This window comes from Dendropsophus ebraccatus, chromosome 14 (assembly GCF_027789765.1).
Source record: "Dendropsophus ebraccatus isolate aDenEbr1 chromosome 14, aDenEbr1.pat, whole genome shotgun sequence".
NCBI lineage: Eukaryota > Metazoa > Chordata > Amphibia > Anura > Hylidae > Dendropsophus > Dendropsophus ebraccatus.
The window spans coordinates 28,657,967-28,675,884 of NC_091467.1; the positions used below are offsets into that span (position 1 = coordinate 28,657,967).

At 46.2% G+C, this 17,918-nt stretch overlaps 2 protein-coding genes across 5 annotated transcripts in view; one reads left to right on the forward strand and one right to left on the reverse strand.

Moving 5' to 3' along the window:
- Positions 1 to 992: 992 nt before the first annotated feature.
- On the reverse strand, positions 993 to 15,356 carry HROB (homologous recombination factor with OB-fold). 3 transcript variants are annotated; one of them, XM_069952544.1, is made up of 10 exons: positions 15,258 to 15,356; positions 14,058 to 14,111; positions 12,627 to 13,433; positions 9,763 to 9,846; positions 9,523 to 9,663; positions 7,033 to 7,141; positions 6,759 to 6,844; positions 5,774 to 5,875; positions 5,155 to 5,428; positions 993 to 1,877 (listed from the first exon to the last, which is right to left on the reverse strand). In XM_069952544.1, the coding sequence occupies exons 1-10, from the start codon at positions 15,258 to 15,260 to the stop codon at positions 1,843 to 1,845; spliced, it is 1,695 nt and encodes a 564-aa protein (XP_069808645.1). In that variant the 5' UTR covers positions 15,261 to 15,356; the 3' UTR covers positions 993 to 1,842. The 3 variants fall into 3 exon arrangements, with proteins under 3 accessions (XP_069808645.1, XP_069808646.1, XP_069808647.1); XM_069952545.1 differs by lacking the exon at positions 15,258 to 15,356 and adding an exon at positions 14,805 to 15,009; XM_069952546.1 differs by lacking the exons at positions 993 to 1,877; positions 5,155 to 5,428 and adding an exon at positions 5,455 to 5,654.
- HDAC5 (histone deacetylase 5) overlaps positions 15,343 to 17,918 on the forward strand; it is a 74,138-nt gene continuing 71,562 nt past the window's right edge. For both annotated transcript variants that reach the window (XM_069952539.1, XM_069952540.1), the window contains exon 1: positions 15,343 to 15,455. The gene's annotated coding sequence lies outside the window, so the exon portion shown is untranslated. The remainder of the gene's footprint in view (positions 15,456 to 17,918) is intronic.

Consider the following 17,918-nt stretch of genomic DNA (forward strand, 5'->3'; position numbering starts at 1 on the left):
AGCACATTGGGCCTGAAGTGATTATAGGTTAGAGGGTCATACCTTATAAGATTCTGTTCTAAATACCATGTCATTGTATTAAAGCATCTTCTGATTCGATCCTTAGGGCACATTCACACTACGGAATCCGCACAGATAACATCACGTGGATTTCGCCGCTCGCCCCCACTTGACTCTCCGCCCGCGCCATAGACTCCATTCTAAGCTCGGACAGATTCCGCCGTCCGCCCAAACAATTGACATGTCAATGCGTCATTAATGTAAAAGTAGAAGTAGTCTGTAGTCTGATAATAGGTGTCAAGAATTTTTTGACTTTTTTTTCACGGTAGTCAGGTAGGGACACAGCAAATCAACCCAACTCTGTGGATCACAGAGCTTTGGGCCTGTAAAAATAGAACATATCAGGCCACAGGCACGCCTGAAAAAATAAAAGATAAGAGATTTCCTTTCAGATATGTTTCTAAAGGTATCAGGAGTATCAAGATGTGTTCTGGAACCAATCCTGAAGAACTTTCATATTGGCAGATAAGTTATACAATTAAAGGTCTGAAAGATTAATCCCTCCATTAAAGGGCGGCTCTGGTGATAACGTTTTACTGGTATTTGAAACACATTACAAAGTTATATAACTTTGTAATGTGTTTCAGTCACCTATATGCCCCCCCCTTCCCTACCCCCCCCCCCCCCCTCCTTGACTCTCCAGGAAGTGTAGTAAATTCATACTTACCAGTTCTTGTCGACCACAGATTCTTCAGCCACCATCTAGTGTCAATGTCATGATCCATAGGAGGAGGCTGGTCTAACATCTCTTAGTTAGGCTAGCCCCCTCTACTAAGTTGTCAGATGACTCCCATCTTGCTCAGCTCCGATTAGCAGCTGTGTCACTTCACATATCCCATCGGTGATATAGAAAGTTATTCATTCTACTCACTATAGAGATGATGCACATTGCAAAGTACAACCATCCTCCCAAATACATGGTGACTCGGGTGTTATAACGTATCCTTTCAGTTTATTATAACAGGTCAGAATACAAAACATAGCAAAATATAGATTCTTACTACAGATAATGTGAATCTTAAGCACACTCGGGTCCGTCCAAACCAGAAAGGGCAACATGTATCTATGTTTTCCCGAACTCCATGGGGATGCATCCAACTTCTGCGGCCAACAGTAATCCTGCTTAGGTTTGGACGGACCCAAGCGTGCTCGAGATTCGTTCATCTTTAATTTTTACCATTTACTGTTACCAAAACTCAAATTTCATGCATTTGAATTTGGACGATCAAGGCCTGAAAAGTGCTAGATCCCCATCTTGTCCACATATCCCAGGCTGTCAGGGCATGCTGCTTGTTATAGTTTTACAACTGGAACCTGCATTAGCATTAACCCCTTAATGCCTATTATTCTAATCCAGCTCTTCTTAACAACTCCTATGTACAGCAGTTGGGCAACTGGACAGCCACAGGTTGGGGGAACACCGCTCTATTCTCTAGTGGTGGGGATTAGAGGAGGGTCAAGCAGGGATATCCCCCAGTTGCTACAATGTCAATGCAGAACATGTGTACCACTTATACTAGTCTGAAATTCATATGGAGAGTGCAGACGATCTGTAACAATGTGCTGATGCGCTCTCCATTGACAATATACAATGTAAAGCTGAACAATGGAAAATTATGAGATTGAGCCTCCCTTTCCAAGGTCTCCAAGGATGCTTTTAATGTTCTAGTATATTCCATTTATTCACTTATTTATTAGGTTCCAATAGCCATTTCATCAGAAGGTTCTGTCCAATGCTACAATACGAGTAACATCCATTGGTTTGGAAGCCCCATGTTAGTCCTATGGAAGGTCACATAGCAGCAAATCAAGATCATCTGCAAAACAATAAACACCACAAAGGATATAAATATATTGAAGTGGTCTTGTCTTGAAGAAGCTCTTGTCTACAGGCTGAATCTGGTATTGCAACCCAGTCTTATTCTTATTAAGTAGAACGAGCTCTAACAGTACACACGATCTATGGATAGAAGGGTTAGCCAGTCTTAAACTTGGCGGCCTATTCTCCAGACAATCAAAACAAGATTGGAGAGTTGGACCCCTACCAATCTTATATTAATGGTCTATCCAGAGGTAACCCATTTAAAAGCAGCAAATGTTAAAAGGACACCCAATATTTTTACTTACCCGCAGTGGCGTAGCTACAGGGGTCGCAACGGTCGCAGTTGCGACCCGGCCCGCCAGCCAGGGGGGCCCGGCTGGGCCCCCCATGCCACCTTGCTGTGTTCCCGAAGCTGCTTGCAGTGGCGCAGCTACCGCGGTCGCCGCCGCGACCGGGCCGCTACCAAGGGGGGGGCCGCGAGGCCCCCCCTTGCCACTGCACTGCTCCCCTCCCACTCCCTCTTGTGACCGCAAGCAATGTTTTGCCTGCGATCACAAGAGGCGGCTGGGACGGGGCCGGCTGACGTGCGGGGCTGGGAGCATCAGGTAGGCAAAAAGACAGGTCCCGCGAAGCTCCGCCCCCTCCGCGGGAAGCCCCGCCCCCGCTGCGAGAAGCCCGCCAGCGCGCGTGACTAGAAGACTAGAGGAACCATTCAGGTGAGTAAAGATTTTTTTGTTTTAAAGGACATGATGGGGGTGTAGTGGTATGATGATGATGGAACAAGAGGATGATGGGGGTGTAGTGGTATGATGAAGGAACAAGAGGATGATGAGGGGTGTAGTGGTATGAGGATGATGGAACAAGAGGATGATGGGGGGTGTAGTGGTATGATGATGGAACAAGAGGATGATGGGGGTGTAGTGGTATGATGATGGAACAAGAGGATGATGGGGGTGTAGTGGTATGATAATGATGGAACAAGAGGATGATGGGGGTGTAGTGGTATGATGATGGAACAAGAGGATGATGGGGGTGTAGTGGTATGATGATGGAACAAGAGGATGATGGGGGTGTAGTGGTATGATGATGGAACAAGAGGATGATGGGGGTGTAGTGGTATGAGGATGGAACAAGAAGATGATGAGGGGTGTAGTGGTATGATGATGATGGAACAAGAGGATGATGGGGGGTGTAGTGGTATGATGAAGGAACAAGAGGATGATGGGGGGTGTAGTGGTATGATGAAGGAACAAGAGGATGATGGGGGTGTAGTGGTATGATGATGGAGGGCAGGAGGATGATGGGGGGTGTAGTGGTATGAGGATGATGGAACAAGAGGATGATGAGGGGTGTAGTGGTATGATGAAGGAACAAGAGGATGATGGGGGTGTAGTGGTATGATGATGGAGGGCAGGAGGATGATGGGGGGTGTAGTGGTATGATGATGGGGGTGTAGTTGTATGATCATGGAACAAGAGGATGATGAGGGGTGTAGTGGTATGATGATGATGAAACAAGAGGATGATGAGGGGTGTAGTGGTATGATGATGAAACAAGAGGATGATGGGGGGTGTAGTGGTATGATGATGAAACAAGAGGATGATGGGGGGTGTAGTGGTATGATGAAGGAACAAGAGGATGATGGGGGTGTAGTGGTATGATGATGATGGAACAAGAGGATGATGAGGGGTGTAGTTGTATGATGCTGGAACAAGAGGATGATGAGGGGTGTAGTGGTATGATGAAGGAACAAGAGGATGATGGGGGTGTAGTGGTATGATGAAGGAACAAGAGGATGATGGGGGTGTAGTGGTATGATGATGATGGAACAAGAGGATGATGGGGGGTGTAGTGGTATGATGATGAAACAAGAGGATGATGGGGGGTGTAGTGGTATGATGAAGGAACAAGAGGATGATGGGGGTGTAGTGGTATGATGATGATGGAACAAGAGGATGATGGGGGGTGTAGTGGTATGATGATGAAACAAGAGGATGATGGGGGTGTAGTGGTATGATGATGAAACAAGAGGATGATGGGGGTGTAGTGGTATGATGATGATGGAACAAGAGGATGATGGGGGGTGTAGTGGTATGATGATGAAACAAGAGGATGATGGGGGTGTAGTGGTATGATGATGAAACAAGAGGATGATGGGGGTGTAGTGGTATGATGATGATGGAACAAGAGGATGATGGGGGTGTAGTGGTATGATGATGAGGGAACAAGAGGATGATGGGGGTGTAGTGGTATGATGATGAAGGAACAAGAGGATGATGAAGGGTGTAGTGGTATGATGATGGAGGGCAGGAGGATGAAAGGGGTAGTAGTATGTTGATGAAGGGGCAGGAGGAGGGGACAACATGGGGGGCATCTGTAAGGGGGATAAAATGGGGGGCCATCTATATGGGGGATAACATGGGGGGCATCTATATGGGGGATAACATGGGGGGCATCTATATGGGGGATAACATGGGGGGGCTTCTATAAGGGGGAAACATTGGGGGGCCATCTATAAGGTGGACTACATGGGGGGTGTATACAATAGGGCATGCACAGAGGGGGATATGTACTATAAGGGGGTCACATAGTGTCAGGGCTAGCTACTAAATGAGGGTGTAAAGGGGCCAATACAGATGTGCAGTGTGTATAGAGATGAGGATGGTGTCAGTGTGAGGAGACTAATATGTCTGTCTGGCAGATTCTGTGGATTCGTGGCTCAGACGTTCTCATAATGGCCCAGGGCAGATGGAGAAGAAGATGAAAAGGGAAGAACTCCGATCAGAGAAGACGTCCCCTGTGAGTCACTTGATATAACTGCACTGTAATTTATATGGTGTATAGAGCCTGTGTGGAGCTGCATCCACCTCTATATGACTGGATGAGGTGATATTGGTCTATGTACAGAGGATTATATTCAGTAGCAGTGGTGGTGTTAGTCAGTATGTGGTGGTATTATTTGTTGTTATCTGGTACTGTGTTTTATTGGATTTAGTATACTGGATTTGGTCAGTAACAATATGGTGGTGAGGGTTGTGGTGTGGCAGTAATATTTCCCCTTGTGTACTGGTAATATGGGTCTCAGTAAACAGGATTTGTTTAGTAACAGTATGGCGGTAATATGTACGGTGATAATATTTCCTGTATACTGGTATTATTGGTAATATCAGTCTTGAGATATATATCTACCAATAGCATCGAGAAAGGGGGGGGGGGCCCAAGTTGACCTCTTGCACCAGGGCCCAAGAGACATTAGCTACGCCCCTGCTTACCCGTTTCCCAGTCTGGTTGTGGGGTTTTTGGACGTTCTGTGCTGAATGTTGGGTGAGAAGCCGCTGGATGGCCGTCTGACCATGTAGTGTTGAAGGATGCATGAGATCCTGCAGGGTGAGGACTTCTGGAAGATGAAGGACAGCTTCTGGCATGTGATGTGCTGGACATGGGCACTGGGGATGTCCGTGGATCACTGTCTGTGCTGGATGAGGGATAAAGTGGTGACCGTGTCTGGTTGCTGTTCAAATCCACCTCATCATGTGTCATGGCCGCCTGGATGCAGACAGAAGCAGTAAGGTTTTATTTCCATAAAGATAATTTTTTTTCCCTTACAACTCTGCATTGGCTGTTTCTCTGTTAATTCTCCTGGAAATATAATGTTGCTCCTATATGGACTCAGCACAGATTAGTCAATACACATGGGTACACATATGTACCAAGCCAGACATGTCAGGAGAAGTGACTGGTCCTCTACTAGTGCATCAGTGTCCTCTCAATGCTGGGAGAAAGCAGGTAATATTGTTTAGTTAAATAATAATGAACCTCCATATTACATATAAAAGGCAGGAAGTGCTGCTGGTTACATAAGGAGCATCACTCCCAGGTCATGTCCCTTACCTTGCTTTTCCCACCTTCCTCTAGAGGGGGATAGATTTTTACCAAGTTGCTGGGGGTGACATTAAGATAATGATTGCGATGAGACGGTGAGAACACTCCGACCTGTGAAGGCAGAAAACAAATGCATGAGATCAATGACTACAATTTAAAGGGGGTTGTCTGGTGTCGGCAAGTAGACCTAAGTCATAGTTCCATCAAAAGACAAGACTCTCATTACTAATGTGTGAACATCACATGACCAGGACAGACTGAATAGAAGCCTTCATTATTTATGTCCAGAGGCTGACAATGACAAGCTTTGGCTGTCCATGCATGATGTTATGAAACAGCCAGAAAGCCACCAGTTTGACACCCATGCTCTAACCTGTTATAGAGACATGTCCGAAGTTTTAAAGGGGTAGTTCAACAAAAAAATATTCTTTCAAATCAACTAGTGCCAGAAAGTTACAGAGATTTGTAATTTACTTCTATTAAAAAAAATTCTCAAGTCTTCCAGTACTTATCAGCTGCTGTATGCCCTGCAGGAAGTGGTGTATTCTTTTTAGTCTGACACAGTGCTCTCTGCTGCCACCTCTTGACCGTGACAGGAACTGTCCAGAGTAGTAGCAAATCCCCATAGAAAACCTATCCTGCTTGCGCGACTGGAAAGAAAACAGCACTTCCTGCATGTCATCTAGCAGCTGATAAGTACAGGAAGACTTGATATTTTTTTAATAGAAGTAAATTACAAATCTCTGGCACTTTCTGGTACCAGTTGATTAAAAAAAAAAAAACTAATTTTTTGCTGAACTATCCCTTTAATTGATACCGAGACCCCCCATAATCCTGACTTGACTCAGGAGTGATGTATGGATTAACAAAAAGCCTACAGATTTTCTACAGGGTTTGTGTCCATCCGTTCCCTGCTAGCGCTGTTGCCCATTTATTTTAGAGACTTAGGGGGCCTCACCACCCAGACCCAGAATATAACGTAGATCACAGTTACCTGCTCTAACAAGAGGACACTACCGATCTTCAGTTCACTCTCTCGTTCCTCTAGTAATAGATGATGGACAGTGCCCTGAATATCTCCTGGAGGAAAGCAGACACATGAGTAGTTAATGTACAATGACTATAAAGGAGAAAGCTGGATGAGGAAACGGGGGCCAATAAAGGTAAAACCAGATCAGTTACATGACACACATAGGACCCTTATGATTTATAATGGGGTCCATTAGAGCTCTACTGCAGGACAATGGGAAGAGTAGCGCTCACAATACCTGTTGGGTCTCTGAATACTGCACTAGCATCTCCATTGGCCGGGGTTAGCGTTTTAAGGGCCACCGCCATTCTTGGGACTTTGTTCCTTGGGAGTTGCTTGAGAGCTGCCTGCACGGATTGGAGGAAGAACAGGGGGTGAGCAGGATCTAATAGAACTAAGCAAGGGCCCTTTTACACAGCCCAACACTACTGCAATAAACAGCTCTGACCAGCGAGATCAACGCTCATGTGCAGAGACTTATCTTCTTCCCATGTAAACGGGTATGTGCGGCCGACTAACAATGATTTAAATGGCCACGCAAGAAATATGATCAGTTGATGATTGAGAGATTCCTTGCCCATTGGCCGATCCCTAGTCCTCTTACTCAAGCAGGGCCCGTGTAAAAGGACCTTAAGATTTCATCAGGGCTGTGGAGTCGGAGTCGTTGAGTTGGGAGTCGGAACTAGTTCTGGCTGGAGTCGGAAAAAATATACCGACTCCAGCTTTAAAAAAAAAAATAAATAAATCTTACAACTATTTAAAATTGATTTTGATATGAATTTTATTTATTTTATTGCTCATCAATATATATTTTGAGCAACATTCTAATAGTTATATATATATATATATATATATATATATATATATATATATATATATATATATATAAAGCTCGTGGGCACAACTAATAATCAGCGAGTGCTAAACCAATGTATATAAGTAGTACATCATCCTCTCAAAAGAAAAATAGCATATGCACAAAAAATGGTAGCACATCACAAAAATCTTTATTATAACACTGACATAGATACAAAATACCACATAAATATATGAATGTACAGGAGTAGTAAAATGAGGGAGACAACACCCCAAATACTGCTCTACATTAAAAACACTAAAATGTCACACCATAAGTCCTGCTGGTGTTCCAGCCAGGACTAATCTACCACTCTGACTCTGGACTGTATGTACAATAACAAAAATCCAACATCTCTACCTAGACAGAGACCCGGTAAAACAAAATATAACCACAAAAAATGGTGAATAGGAAAAAAATTGGAAAAGATCACCATATGCAGTTCAACAGAATGAAAGTCAGATGGGATAAGAAATCACCCCACGTGTTCCGCAGTCTAGCGGCTTTCTCAGGGATCACAACATTCTAATAGGACACTGGCCCGATTACATAAGGGTGGTCGGGGAAAAGTTGTCGGTCACTATTTGGCAGTTTGTTTCTGAGCTGGAAGAGTCCATTGTGTGGGGGGAGATCTTTGCTGTTTACTTCCTGGATGCTGGATGATTGTATATGAGCAGCAGTGTAATATGAAGATATCCTGTGTAATATAGAGGAGGAGGAGGAGAAGAAATAAGTAGTGTAGCAGGAACCTCTGTCCTCAATGTAGTGTTTTTCTCCAGTGTTCTATGGCTGCAGCTGTGTGTGTGTGTGTGCTATTGCTGCAGCTGTGTGTGTGTGTGTGTGTATGTATATGTATGTGTGCTATTGCTGCAGCTGTGTGTGTGTGTGATATGGCTGCAGCAGGCTCTGTGTGTGTGTGTGTATGCTACGGCTGCAGCAGGCTGCGTGTGTGTGCTACGGCTGCAGCAGGCTGCGTGTGTGTGCTACGGCTGCAGCAGGCTGCGTGTGTGTGCTACGGCTGCAGCAGGCTGCGTGTGTGTGCTACGGCTGCAGCAGGCTGCGTGTGTGTGCTACGGCTGCAGCAGGCTGCGTGTGTGTGCTACGGCTGCAGCAGGCTGCGTGTGTGTGCTACGGCTGCAGCAGGCTGCGTGTGTGTGCTACGGCTGCAGCAGGCTGCGTGTGTGTGCTACGGCTGCAGCAGGCTGCGTGTGTGTGCTACGGCTGCAGCAGGCTGCGTGTGTGTGCTACGGCTGCAGCAGGCTGCGTGTGTGTGCTACGGCTGCAGCAGGCTGCGTGTGTGTGCTACGGCTGCAGCAGGCTGCGTGTCTGTGCTACGGCTGCAGCAGGCTGCGTGTCTGTGCTATGGCTGCAGCAGGCTGCGTGTTTGTGCTATGGCTGCAGCAGGCTGCGTGTCTGTGCTATGGCTGCAGCAGGCTGCGTGTCTGTGCTATGGCTGCAGCAGGCTGCGTGTCTGTGCTATGGCTGCAGCAGGCTGCGTGTGTGTGCTATGGTGAATATTAGTTACAAACATAAAAGGCTGTCAGCAGGAAAAGACCACCTGCTCCATCTAGTCTAGTTGTGAGTAGTTCAGGACATGGAGGCTGGAGACTGGATGCATCCACTGCACACACAGGAGAAGCTGGTTTATATCTTTCCTTTTTTCCTCAGAAGTCGCCCCAGGATCATGTAGGGCATTAGGGAGAAGCTGCTGAGCCAGTGTGATAAATTACTCCCATGGTATATGACCGGACATTTATGAAGGAGCAGGAGTCGGAGTCAGCCCTGATAAAATTCAGGAGTCGGAGTCAGAGCTGGAGTCGGAGCTGCGTCTTATCGACTCCACAGCCCTGGACAATACAGACAATGGTATACCTTGCGTAGAACCATGACCACACTGTATGTTCGAAGGAAGCAGGTAGGGTCGTTTTCATCCAATGACAGCTCAGCTTTCATGGTGGCCCAGGGACCTCTCATAAACTGCTCTTCTATTGGCTGCTGTGAGGATCCCCCCTGCTGTAGATAAAGGATATCATGAGCCTAGAGCTGGGCTGATGTATATAGATGGAGAAGAAATGCTAAACACAGAAAAGAATAAATGTTGGACGGACTCACCTTACTATGTGGTTTAGCACGTGCCCCGTGGCTTGGGGTATGAGGAGTGGACACCAGGATTTCATCGAGCTTTCTGGCACTGCCCTAGGAACAGATGTAGATGTTAAGTTTATTTAAGGACAAAAGTACAGCAACAAGTCATATGACATCCAAAGATTATCAGGTTACCCTTCCGGCACTATGCCTACCACCAGCAGATGGCAGGCAGGCACCAGCATAACCAAGGTTTAAAGCACCGACCATGTATGTACCTTCTACATACATACATATACCATCAGCCATGGCAATAAAACCACTGACAGGTGAACTAAGCAACATAGATTACCTGGTGACAATAATGCAAGGGGTGGGGAATATTAGGAAGCAAGTGATCTGACGGTAGCAACAAAAGACGGGCAAGTGTAAGGATCTGGCTACTATGACAAGGGTAAAAGCGTGATTGCGAGAGGCCTGGGTTAGAGATGGGCCTCTGGGGTGTTCCTGGTATGTAGTGGTTACTACCCTTAAAGGTGGTTGAAAGAAGGACAACCTGTGAACCAATGACAGGGTAATGGTCAAGGCTCAGTTGGGTTCACAAGAATGAAGGACAGTCTATATGGTCCAATCCCACAGAAGAGCTACTGCAGAGCATAGCCTGATGTGTATGGGGGTGCATGGATGCAGACTGATCAGAGAGTCCATGCTGATCCCTGTCCACTGCCCAAAACACCTACAATGGGCACAAAAGCATAAAACTGCCTCATGAAGCAATGGAAGGCTGCAGCTTAATCTGATGAATCACAGCTGGGTTTCTAAAGAGATGGTACCAGGGTGCACTATGGGAAAAAGTGCATTGCTCTGGACAATGTCCTGCTGGGAGACCCTATGTCCTGGCATGCTGTGGATGTCACTGTGACACATACCATCTACCTGAGCATTGTAGACACCAAGTATCATAGGAGGTGCGGTTTGCAATCATTGGAACGGAGTTGCAAAACCTGCACCCAAACTTAAGACAAGAGTGGTGCTGTCTCTGGAAGAAAGCGGCCCTGTTTTTTCTAACACTGGATAACCCCTTTAGAGTGTCAATGTCGTAATTTTTTTGGCAGAAATCAATAGTACAGGCGATTTTAGGAAACTTTGTAATTGGGTTTATTAGCCGAAAAATGAATTTTTGTCATGAAAAAGCAATTTGAAACTCTCTCCCTGTCTTCATGGTTTTCCTATGGAGAGGGGAGAGATGAGGCACCAAAACAGGATAACAAAGAGTTAAGATACAGTTACATCACCAGGCTCTCTCCTCTGATGTCACTGACCTCTCTGACCTCTGAATAGCCAGACAAGTTGTTTGTGCTGCACACATGGAGGACACAATACAGATCCTACTGTGCACAACGTCCAGGAGTTAAATGACATTATACCAGTGTCCGTCAACACCACAAGAATATGTGACCGCCACTTATGCTAATCATCTCCCACCTAATCAGACCTGATGATAGAAGACCTGAAATACAAGCACTTTCCTGCCACTTGAATTGATGGCGATGTCTAGACGACGGCCGTTCATCAGCTCACTACTCTTGACAAGAAAATGTGGCAATTTTATATAAAAAGTGCTGCTGGACAAATGTGACTATTGATTGCAATGAAGGGCTAGCGACTCACATCACATGTAGGTACTGAGTAAACATATGAGATCAGCAGTCACTTCCATATTGTATGAAATATGTCCGCATAACCTATATTACAGAAACACTCAATGCAAAAACTATACACTGTGCTATGTGCTGAGGGGCTGAAAAATGACACGTCCCTTCTCAGACTCGCCAGTGATCACAAAGTGTATCCATTTTAACTGGAGGGTCCCTTTAGGGGCTGGATCTATTCAGATGTTATATGTTGCTGTCCATGGTGAGACTATGGTGAGATTTATTCCATACTTGTTATTATCTATTCAGATTCCTTCCCCCAGTTCTCAGCTGCTGATTTCTACTTAAGACATAGAAAATGTGTGTGAGCTTTTCTCTCCCTCTCCCCCCTCCATTCTGAAACAGATTATGTAAACAAGTTCCTGGCAGGCTGTATCTGCAACTTTGTATCTTCTTTGTAATGTTGGGAGAGTTACTAACTGTGATTAAAGTATTGTATTGCCCCCAAAAAGTTATACAAATCCCCAATATACACTTGTTACAGGAAATGCTCATAAAGTGCTTTTTTCCCCTGCACTTACTACTGCATCAAGGCTTCACTTTCTGGATAAAATGGTAATGTCACGACCCTACTTCCAGAGCTGTGCGGGCTGTAGCTGCTGGAGAGGATGATGGCAGGGGGACACTGAGGGACACAGGGCACTGGAGGGACACTGAGCATCCCTCTGCCATCATCCTCTCCAGCAGCCACAGCCCGCACAGCTCTGGGAGTCCGGACATGACATCACCATGTTATCCAGGAAGTGAAGCCTAGATGCAGTAGTGAGTGCAGGGGAAAAAGCACTTTATAAGCATTTTCCGTAATAAGTGTATATTGGGAATTTGTATAACTTTTGGGGGGCAATACAATACTTTCATAAAAAATTTCGCCAGACTTCTCCTTTAATCCTCCTGGCATTACAAAGTCGCTCCAAAGTTGCAGATAGGGACTTCTTTATATCAGCTGTCTCAGAAGGGAGGGGGAGGAGGGAGAGATGGAGAGAAAAGCTCAGACACATTTTTTGTGTCTTCAGCAGAAAGCAGCAGCTCAGAACTGGGGAAAGGCGACTGAATAGATAATAACAAGCATGAAATTAATTGTTAGTCTCACCATGGGCAGCAACATATGAAAAGTTATATGTTTGAGCAGAATACCCCTTTAATAATAATCCACCATTGTTTCATTAAATAGATCACCTGCTGTGGAAGGAGTCCCGCTGGCCCTGGAAATCTCCGCTCTTTGGGTGGAGGTGTCTCCCATGGCAAATTCTTAGGAGTCTTGTTAGCTGCTGTCATTAGTTGTATGAGATGATTGGTGACCACTGGTGTCTGTAGAGTACTGGGTGGGTGCGGGCGAGGAGATGACAGGGGAGTTCTTAGTACTGGGTGCGGGTTGGCTAGTCCAGTCTGCCATATGTTTGCTGAGCCTGATGCACTGGGTGACACACTGGGACGAGGATACGCAGAATGTGACAAGTTAGTGAAGCTGCCACTTCTCACAGGGGTAACAGGCTGGGCTTCCACACCAGCCCTTAAACATGGCCTTTTAGCAGTGGGTCCTGGAGACTGACCACTTAGATGAAAACTGGGGTTTGTGTGCTGGTTGGCACTGAAATGTGGATGCTGTGACTGTGCAGTGATGTCGCTCAGACAATGTCTGGTCCCCACATCATGGTTGCTTCGAGATGGCCGCAACAGGAATGGAGAACTATTTGGGTCTTTGCCATTGTTCTGGTTAACTGGTCGGAGGAGGGGATTGGATTCTGGAGCTTGATCTTGAGACACCTTAGCCTCCACCTCGCTGCACAAGGACAACAGCTCCTCATCATCCACTTCCTCAGATTTAGAAGATTTCACGCTTCTTTCAGAGATACCCGCTTGCTGAACAGGTAAAGACTTTGTAAAGCGAGATTCCTTTTCTTTAGAGATAGGCCTGAGGCAGACCGATGCGGGTTCACGGCTAACCTGACTGGACTCTGCATCCTCGAGTGCAGACAGGAAATCCTACAAAAGAAAAGAGATATAGATGACACTATACACACTTCAGGATAAGTCTGATAGGTGGGAGTACGGGGGTCCCCTGAACATGTAGACGGCTAACGGCAGCCATATACGACCAAAGAAGCTTCTGTTCTTCTAAAAGATGGAAGTGCGATTATCATCCATTTCGGTCAATAATAACTCCCAGTAATAGGAACTAACTCTGTGACTTGTGAATTTGAAAGAAATTAAAGTGACTGTAGCACCAGGCTGAGGCTAAAGCACTGGAGGTGGGCCGACCCACCCTTAGTGGGAAGAAACCCCTGCCCCTCCATGACAGGATTCCATTGATGCTAATGGAGTTACATCATAGAGGGGCTGGGGTTTCCTCCCACTAAGGGTGGGTCGGCCCGCCTCCAGTGCTTCAGCCTGGGCCTGGTGGTACAGTCACTTTAAAGGGCTTGTAAGAAATTAGAAAAACATGTCTTCTTTCCTAAAAAAGCACCAGACTTGTCTCTAGGAGTCAGCTAGCTGCACCACATGGAGACCAGGCAATGGAGGACACTCATTCAATAAGACCATACTCACACTTTACATAGACAGAAGCACAGAGAACCTGTATACCACAATGGTGAAGAATACTATTACCTCATCATCAAAATCTTCAGACCCGGAGCAGAAGAGTTCCTGGAAACGTACAGCCTGGAAAAGATAAAAAGCAATGAACATAAAATGTGTTGTGTCCAATGACAACTACAACCTCCAGCATGCCCCAAACATTGCAGGTGTCTGATCTTCCTCAAGTCTCAATAACAGACAATGTCCATTTGTTTTTTGTCTATTCGCTTGACATCTCATTTCCCTACAGCGCCACCACAGGGGAAAAGAGGCACTACACAGTGGTTTGGGCAGCATGAAAGTGACGACAGGTTCTTTTAAAGGGATTATCCCAAGATAAAAAGTTACAACAATATATATAGGGAAATAACTAACTGATCATTGGGGGTCTGATTACAGAAGCAGGGGTTCCTTGTCTTCCAGCTGGGGCCATGCTTGACTACCACACCGTTCACGGTCAACAGGACCTCAGAACATAGTGGAGTCCTGCACTTGATCACTGGGGGTTGGACCGCCATCGTTCTGGTAGTGATCCCCTATGCTGTGGATAGGACAACACTTTTACTTGACAATGCTTTTATAGGATTTTCTATAGGATTAAAAAAAAGCTGCCGTCTTCCTCAACCTGATGACCCTCCCTCCTTATATACACGTTCAGCTTCACTGAAGTGACTGTGGCAAAGCTGCAATACTACACACAACCTGTGGAGAGGGGTGGCGCTGTTTCTAGAAGAAAGCAGTCATATGTTTATAGTCTGAGGCCGGGTTCACACCCACCATTAATACATGTGACAGTGACCCCAGGCCAGCGACTGGTGTCAGTAACTGTGGAAGGCGCAGACATTGCCAAGGACTTGCCTCTGGCCCATATGGGGCCAGTACAATACACTGTGCCTTATAGTCAGGGTTACAGATCACACAATGGAGCAATGTAGATATGAAGCAACCAATCAGGTTGCTGCTTTCACTTTTTAAAACTATAAAAGCTGGATTCTGATTGGCTGCTCAGGACATCGCCTCCACCAATCCCCTGCACGAGTTTTGCTAACTCTCCTTTGCCCCGTGGTCTATGGGACCCAAATACGTTAGTGCTGCCGCAAAGGAAATTGCTGTCAGGACATGCTAAGACTTGTAGCATCCCAAGCAATACATACGGACAGAAAGAAAGTAGTTTCCATTATGACTCGTGCTACAGCTAGTAACCATAGAGAGGACAGAAAGAGAAGTCACCATATATCCCAAGCACAAGCTGCCGCAGCATCAGCCACACAAGTCAGCGACGGCTCCAGAGTTCTAAGAGCCCGCGGAGACAACTTCCGGATGCACACTTCCGCCAGTTGGAACGCAGGCTTCCGGTGTTTGGAATACAAATCTCTCACCGTAGGATTCACAACGTTGACGTTTGGCTCCGCCTCCACGTCATATAGGGTATGTTGGATGGTGTGACTCTATAGAGGATTGTTTTTATTTCTTCTTTTTCTCGTGGTTTTTTCCTACATGTTCACATAGCCAGCAGCTGTACTTAGGAGAAGGGAATGTGGTGTCTTGGTGCCTATTGATCACCAGACACTGTCTCTTGTGTTTGCAGTAATGTGATAAATAAAAACATGGAATGTTAGGGACCGGGACTGTATAATTATGGCGACAAAACAGGTTCCATTTGGGATCTGATGGCAGCGGAGGCCTTATGGAGGAACTACAAAACCCATCATGCCTGGACGGACAAAGCTTTGGCTGTCCAGGCATGATGGGAGTTGTAATTGTGCAATAGCTGGAGGGTTATGGGTTTGACAATGGTTTTCCAGGAGTTAAACACCTTTAGAAAATGTGCACACTGAGGAATTGTAGAGGAAAGTTTTCTGCTTGAATTTCCTCGCCTATTCATCACAGGCAGAATTCAAGCGGAGTTCGGGCGGGTTCACGCTACGGAATTCTCGCGGACAATGTCCGCGGAATTCCGTCAGCTGTCCGCCCGCACATCTGGGCGCCTTTCCGCCAGCTCCATAGACACCATTCTAGTGTCTTATACCAAACAAGACAGAAAGACAAAGAATGGCGCACCCGCAATATAATGATGAATAAATTCGATATCTTTATTTTCAAAACACATAAACAAAACAGCAAATGAACATACACTTAAAAACACCTAAAGAACCCAATCCGGGTAAACCATCACAGGGAGTACTCGTAATAATATACGTGTCCCTCCAACCGCAGCCCCAATAACAATAAATATCAGGCCCTATATCCTATCTAAACAGATAAGTCAGAATCCTGACTGTTCAAAATACACATATCCTAAAGTGCACGTGCTCACAAAAATAGCATGAACTAATAAATAAATGAATAAACGACCATGTATGAAATATAAATACTGAAAATCCTTATAATTCCCCCCCCAAAAAAGTGACCAAGTGCAAAACTTATCCTATGATATCAGAGAGTCAGGGTCGAAACCATAACAGAATGATCGCATGTCACCCAGGGCACTGAGATGGGGCTCCGGTCTGTAACTCATTCTGTTATGGTTTCGACCCTGACTCTCTGATATCATAGGATAAGTTTTGCACTTGGTCACTTTTTGGGGGGGGGGGATTATAAGGATTTTCAGTATTTATATTTCATACATGGTCGTTTATTCATTTATTTATTAGTTCATGCTATTTTTGTGAGCTTGTGCACTTTAGGATATGTGTATTTTAAACGGTCAGGGTTCTGACTTATCTATTTAGATAGGATATAGGGCCTGATATTTATTGTTATTGGGGCTGCGGTTGGAGGGACACGTATATTATTACAAGTACTCCCTGTGATGGTTTACCCGGATTGGGTTCTTTAGGTGTTTTTAAGTGTATGTTCATTTGCTGTTTTGTTTATGTGTTTTGAAAATAAAGAAATCGAATTTATTCATTATTATATTGCGGGTGCGCCATTCTTTGTCTTTCTGTCTTGTTTGGTATATGTTCTGTTTAAAGGACATGGGCAGCATCCCACTTAGAGATTTTTAGTAGCTCCCACCTTCTCTTTTTGTACCATTCTAGTGTCTTGTCACTTCTTTCAGCGGATCGCAGAATACTCCGGCCCATAGAATGGTGTCTATGGAGCCGGCGGAAAAGCGCGTGCCCGTGTGGGCGGACAGCTGATGGAATTCCGCGGATATTGTCCGCAAGAATTCCGTAGTGTAAACCCGCCCTTCAAGCTGAATTTAAGCCCCATTGACTTCCATAGGATTCCTCTAGCACAGGCATGTCCAAAGTCCGGCCCGCGGGCCATTTGCGGCCCGCATTCCGAACTTTTACAGCCCCCCAGGTATCCGGCAGCAACACGCCACTCTAGTGCACAGAAAAGGAAAGCCGAAATCTCGCGATGTCCGAGATTTCGGCTTTCCTTTCCCGTGCACTAGAGCAGTGTTTTCCAACCAGTGTGCCGCGGGCGCCGTCCCCCTCACCTACTGGCCCGTACGTGCTCCTCCAATCAGGGGAGACCAGGAGCGTGGTGCGCCACGCACCACGCTCCCGGTCTCCCCTGATTGGAGGAGCACGTCCGGGCCAGTAGGTGAGGGGGACGGCACCCGCGGCGAGCATCTCAAGGAAGGTGAGCAGGAATGGGGGAGAAACAGGAGAGAAGCAGGGGGGAGAGAAACATGGGGATGGGGGAGAAGCAGGGGGGAGAGAAACATGGGGATGGGGGAGAAGCAGGGGGGAGAGAAACATGGGGATGGGGAGAAGCAGGGGGAGAGAAACATGGGGATGGGGGAGAAGCAGGGGGTAGAGAAACATGGGGATGGGGGAGAAGCAGGGGGTAGAGAAACATGGGGATGGGGGAGAAGCAGGGGTAGAGAAACATGGGGATGGGGGAGAAGCAGGGGGGAGAGAAACATGGGGATGGGGG

What these genes read in the sequence shown, in the direction of transcription:
- HROB (XM_069952544.1), bottom strand. An exon ending in GTGCTAAACCACATAGTAAG is followed by an intron (nt 9,664 to 9,762) that starts GTGAGTCCGTCC and finishes CTTTATCTACAG; the next exon opens with CAGGGGGGATCCTCACAGCA. An exon ending in AGGAAGGTGGGAAAAGCAAG is followed by an intron (nt 5,429 to 5,773) that starts GTAAGGGACATG and finishes GTCTGCATCCAG; the next exon opens with GCGGCCATGACACATGATGA.